At 41.1% G+C, this 6,276-nt stretch overlaps 1 protein-coding gene across 1 annotated transcript; it reads right to left on the bottom strand.

The window, feature by feature from the left end:
- Window positions 1-4,351: 4,351 nt before the first annotated feature.
- On the bottom strand, window positions 4,352-5,403 carry LOC145945770 (uncharacterized). The gene has a single exon (XM_083054918.1). The coding sequence runs from the start codon at window positions 5,401-5,403 to the stop codon at window positions 4,405-4,407; it is 999 nt and encodes a 332-aa protein (XP_082911044.1). The 3' UTR covers window positions 4,352-4,404.
- Window positions 5,404-6,276: the final 873 nt, after the last annotated feature.

Consider the following 6,276-nt stretch of genomic DNA (forward strand, 5'->3'; position numbering starts at 1 on the left):
TTGTATAAATCGCCGCTTAGACTGCTTGAATTTACATATGTCTATTGATTTTATTTATTAATAATTAATTTATTTTCAATAAGATGAACTAATTCTGTCTTTTATTAATTTACAGGTAGAGAAGGAAGCGGTTATCGCCCTGAGAGAGGCGTGACCTTGAGGCTATTGGCAGGGGTTCACCCTTGTAGAGGCGTTCCCCGAGAATTGGGTATAGAGCTGGAGGAATTGTTAAGGATCGCTCGCCCTGTCGGAGGCGCTCTAATGGATAGGAGCGGTGCGACGCCCTGTGAGGCGCGCGGTAAACGAATGAATTTTTCATAGAAGGCAGAACTATAATTAGATAAGTATAAAAATTCCTTAAATAATAATTATTTTTCTTATATAGCAGTCTGAGCTTGTTGTTATTTTACAGATTCGAAAACCTGTGCGAATGGAGAGAAGAGAGAGAGATACTGAAACTTTGTTTCGAGTTAAATATATATTATTTTTGAATCGTGAAACAATTGTTAGTACCGTCGCGATACTTTGGTTATTTGATAGTTAAAGCGTTGCGTTATTTAATTATAATGAATTAATTTATAATGTAATTAGTTAAGATATGGTTAGGTAGCGCTCGAGAATAATTATAATAATAAGTTTGATTGATACTTACTATAGATTGTAGGTTTCCAGCAAGTTACTTGTAAAATAAATTTATAGGTAGTTAAGAATAATGAATATTTATTTTATACACCGATTTGTTCTGATCTATCTGTCTCTTATAATGACTGAATGACTGAATTACAATTCTTATAATTTGACTAGTATGATAACTATAGTGATATATTGGCTATAATGATGAAGAATAATTAACGAACTATCCCTGCGCGCGGCGTATATATACCTCTGGGCTACCCCCAGATTACGGAAACAGGCGGTTACAATAATTCCATGTGTCTCTGAATGATAGGGTCTCGCGAGAGAGTTTGAATATAATAACCGTTTATTATATTTGCACAGCAACATTTGTATATCTATTTTTAGTCGTGATGTTATTATCGCTGTTTTTATAATGTATGTTCTTTTAATATTTATATTTGTCAAACAATAAGTGTTTTTATATTGAGTAAATAAAGAATACGTTGATTTCAAATGTTCCTGTGTTTTGGTGTTATTTTAAGTGCCCTTGTTTTCATATAGTTGCGAAAAGATATATATATGTATATATGTAATTATTATTACAGAATTTAATAGGGAATATATGTATATATATATATATGTATACATATATGCGTATGCGTGCCTTTTTATATGAGTATGTATGTACGCGAGTGTATTCGGCAAAATATAATATAGAATTAATAATTACATATGTGTATATATAATTATATAGCCATTTTGATGCTTATAATACTTATATCTGTATTTAATAATAATATTACTACTGCAAGACTGTTTGTTAAAATAATATATGCTTATTACATATTTTCATTATATATCTTTATACTTTAGTATTTAATTAATTTAATACTTATCAAGTTTTATTTTAACGTTTCAATCCTGCAATTGACTTAATGCTAGTGTTAGTATTAAAGATAATATAATTCTTAGAATTATCTTAATTTAACATAACATGATTGATTCTCTTAATATATATATATATATATATATATATATATATTTACAATTAAATATTGTTAAAAAGGAAACGTGGAACGTAAATGTTCCTTAAGCGGTTTTGGATTTCCCGCGCGAGAGAGAGTTTCGAGATCTCAGGAGAGAATCGTACAGCTGTGCATTATTCTCCTCATTGTTTAGGAAGAATTCTTTTTCGATAATTTTACCGACATTCGGCCACCCATGCGGTACCTCCCATCCTCCATCTGAGGGGATCTTGGGGGTGTTACGTCCGGGGGTGCAGTTGCGGCGTAAATTTTACGAAATTTAAATCGCGACCTACGAACTCGAACTGCGGGGCGGACTACGTCGTATTTCGGAATTACTCCGGGGATACCCACGACGACAGGTATTTCCTTTATGGTCACGGTTGCGTTTTTGGGAGAAAGGGAGCGTTTCGTATAGGTTCGATTACTGACGAATCAGTCCATGTATCCGCGGAATCGTTCGAGTGAATCGTTGACGGAGTGGAAAATAGTGATTACTGTATTACCATCCGAGTCGATACGGTAGGGTTCTTCACCACGGCGGTACAGAAGGTAAGCTCGTTGGCAATGATAACAAGGGTGGTCGATGTCACGTGTTTTCGACAGTCGGTAAAAATTGCAGACTGAGCAAACGACTCCGGTCGGTACGTCGCCGATAACGAGGAGATGCTTAGCGCAAGTTAACCACTCAGATTGCACGCCAATAGGTAAACGCATACGGCAATCCGTACAGAGAGCGGCACTTGTTTCCTTATTAATAAAACCGATTATCCGTTGGCAATACGGGAGGTTATTTAGGGTTTCTTCAATAGTTTCTTCCTCGGAATCATCCTCGGGGAGGACCAAAGTGGTGGGGATGTCCAAGTGTGACGGTATTATTGGACACATAGGAATTGATTGTTTAAACTAATGTTAGTTAAAATAAATAATTGCCATGAGGTCGATTTGAATGTTCTAACACGTTCACGAAGTTTCTAGATATTCTGGAAAGATTTAGAATTTTCCAAAGGGTTGACTGTAGGATACCTACTACAGTTTCATGAGGGCCATAAACTGACCCTTGATAAAAAAAAAGGTTTCGCACGATTTCTCTTTTTGGGAGATGAGAAAATTTAAGACGCGCAGAGAATATTCTGGAAACCACGTGGTAAGCTAATATTTCTAAAATTGCAAGAGAATTTATTAGTTATTATTGTTAAGTGATTCAAAAATGCGTAGACGTAGTTTCCGAAATAGATTCTTGTATTTCGCGGGTTCCCGGGCAGAAGGGAGGCTCGTGTTGTAAAGAAATATCTTGAGCACCTACCTTATTTAATTTCCAAGGAATGGACAACGACTGGATGGCGATGATCCGGGGTACCCGCGTTGTAGAGGGTGTACAGGATGCCAGACCTTTCTGCAGATACCTTGTACGGCGTGGATCGTTGTCCGGGATGTCGTTCAATGGCACCTTGGAATTCTTGATTTCGATCGCGTGCAATTGCGTAGGCCACTCCCGTAATTTAACGTCCGCGTGATTATTATTATTATTATTAATGCTAAAAGGCACGGAGTCGCCGAACAATCTATCGTATTCCGTGTCGTTATGATAGTCGATTCCAATGAAATTAGAGAGACCACGTGTTGATTCAGTGCGATGTAGTCGTGCTGTTATACGCCGTAGTTGATTCTTTCTTCCTGCACGGCGTGTTTTAGGCATTATAAAATTTAAACATTCTGAACGTCGTTTCGCTTCTGCAATAACTAACGTGCGGCGGTCCTCACTGTTCGTTGTTGCTTTCGGCGAGAGATTATGAGCGGTTCGTCCTCTCTGAATAATCACTACGAGGTTCAGGAAATATTTCTATGTTATAGAATAGTAATTTGTTAGGAATGGATTATTTGACGCGTGTTTTAGCCATTGTAAAATTTAAACGTTCTGAACGTCGTTTCGCTTCTGCAATAATTAACGTGCGGCGGTCCTCACTGTTTGTTGTTGCTTTCGGCGAGAGATTATGAGCGGTTCGTCCTCTCTGAATAATCACTACGAGGTTCAGAAAATATTTCTATGTTATAGAATAATAATTTGTTAGGAATGGATTATTTGGCGTGTGCAGGCGAGAGAATTCGAGATGCGTTGTAGAAATAATATAGGCTTGGAGCTACACGAGGTTGGAACTAATTTAGAATGAATTTAGAATATATATATATATAACACTTTTATTCTAGTATAACACTACGAGTAATACAAAGTATCTAAGTTAAATTTTAGAGTTAGAATCTTAGAGTTAAAGTTAGAATTAGAGTCTTAGAATTAGAATTAGAATCTTAGAGTTAGAATTTGAATTTTAGAATTCGGAGAGAGTCTTAAAGGTGACTGCTCTGCTTGACGGCGCGATTAGAACTGAGCTCCTCTGGGCTCGCTCTGAGGTCCTTCGGTTTTCGGCAGCTCGGTTGCGGCGGCCGAGAGTGGGGGAACTCTCTAGGGTAGGGAGTTGCCGTGGTAGGGAAGTTCCCAGGTGCTGCGGAGCGCCGCGCTCAGGCACTAGGCGGAGTTAGACGTCATGGCCGGCATTGGCGCGCATTTCGAACGGTGTTATAAGAACTTAGAATTATTTTGCATAAGAGTGAAAAAATTTAAGTAGCCGGACGTGACACCTCCCCCCTTAGAAGAAAAAGTTGGACCATGTCTAACTTTTCAGTTCTATATCATAGTGGGTATAATTTTATTTATGCTTAATGTTAAGGTTAACACTTTCTTATTTCTTAGTGGTGAACGAGTCTATACCTCTTCGTTGAGGAGGTTGCGCAATTCTTTATAATTTACATGCGCTTCACTTTTCACTTTTTGTATTGGTGGGGAGTCTTCTTCTTGTGAAGGGGGGGCTAGGGGTGTTGATTCTTCCTGTACGGGTAGTGGTCCCAGTGGTGGTTGCTTCCTTTTGTTATTTTGTCCTCCGTCGGCCGGTCTTCCCATGTGTAATAATATGTTCGTGACTGATGTCCATACGGCTCCCAGGAGGTGTAGGCTCCATCCGTAAACGGAGTGAAGCGCGTAGCCATGGATCAGTGTGTCTATTATTAATTTGGCAAGTCGTGCGACGACAAAGATGCCCAGCACTCCGGCGCTGGCGGATCCGAAACTTATGAAACCTTTCCATAAGCGTGCTCCCGTGTTTTCTGCTAGCTTGTCGAGTGTTTTCTCGTCTAGCAGGTTTAGCATGGATAGACTTCCTGTGGGGACTTCGTGTCCCATTGCTCCTCTGGCGATCGTGTTGAGCATTGAGGGTTTTTCCATCGGGAACATGATGTGGTCGCGCAGACGATCCAGGTCTTCGCTGGTGTAAATGCCGCTGGAGGCGAGCGAGTCAGGGCTTACGTATCTCCATGACGGCTTGGTCAACGGCTGGATTGTCGGAGGTGCGATTGACTCCACTGGTTTCGGTGTCAGTCGGTACCATATGTTGTGCACTTGGTACATCGCTGGTAGAAGTTCGTTGCAGTCCCTGAGTGTTCCAGATTTTGTGAGTATTTTTGATCTGGGTAATAGGAAAAGGGATTTATTCTGGTGGGTGACGGGAAGCTCGTTGTAGCAATTGTCGACGGGTCGTACTCGGCATTCCACAGGTACGCATTTGATGAGGTGGATAACCTCGCCAGCTGTAATGGCGGTGTACCCTGGTGATTTCATAATTCTGTGCGCCATCTCGTCTGGTGCAATGCTTGCAAGGGAGAGAGCGTTGAGCAGGATTTGTCTCTCTAGGGCGCATTTCTGTTCCATTATGTCTCTGTATAGTTGTGATAGCTGTGTTCTGAGGTGTTTTTCTACGTAAATAAACTTGGAGTTTACGTACGAGAAAATATCAAGATTGTCGATTTTGATTTTTGAACGACCTTTGAACACGCGTCCTGGCTGCGTTTCGAGGACGCAGAGCTTGGGGTGCTCAGTTCGCAGGAGTTTATATCCACAGATGTTTGTCTCGGTTGTGCGTGCCAGCGCGAACGTGGTATCTTGTGTCGTTACCGTGTAGACCGTTGGGGAGTCCTTATGCGATGATTTCGGTGATAAGCGATGTGCCAATCCTTCGTATAGGACATCGTATCGGCCGAAATGGCAATTGTCGGCAGGTAACACCGACCAGTATGTGGAGGCTCCGTCTGCGTCGTTGCATTCTCCTGTTGTCACGGGGCAGCGAACACCTGAGGGGAGTATTACCTCGTTAGTGTTGTGTTTAACGGGTAACTCCAGCTTCCGGGTAGTGATCCGTATTGAGGCTTGGACGATTGCGTTATCCCAGGTGCCGTACGGATCGCTGTATTGAGTCCCGCTACATCCTCCGTCGGTTTTTACGGAACCTGCGAATGTTACTGCGCGCAGATTGGTAGCGTTTGGTTTAATGTCGGAGAGATGTCCGTTTAATCCTAAGGAGATGGTTCCCGTTTCGTGCAGTTTTCTACAAGTATCGGCCGATGTTTCGTGAATGTATTCGCGTCTGCCGTTATGTACGGCAGATATGTGTGAGTGCATCCCACAGTAATAGACAGTTCGGTCGACTTCAATTTTGCACTGGATTCCTGATGTGTGCTCGAATTCGCTCAACTGTAGCAATTGTACGTAGACCTCTTCCTTCTTTGGCTCGATGTCGTCGACTTT

Source organism: Prenolepis imparis, unplaced genomic scaffold (genome assembly GCF_030444845.1).
Source record: "Prenolepis imparis isolate NDT839.2.m4 unplaced genomic scaffold, iyPreImpa1.0 SCAF_2, whole genome shotgun sequence".
Lineage (NCBI taxonomy): Eukaryota > Metazoa > Arthropoda > Insecta > Hymenoptera > Formicidae > Prenolepis > Prenolepis imparis.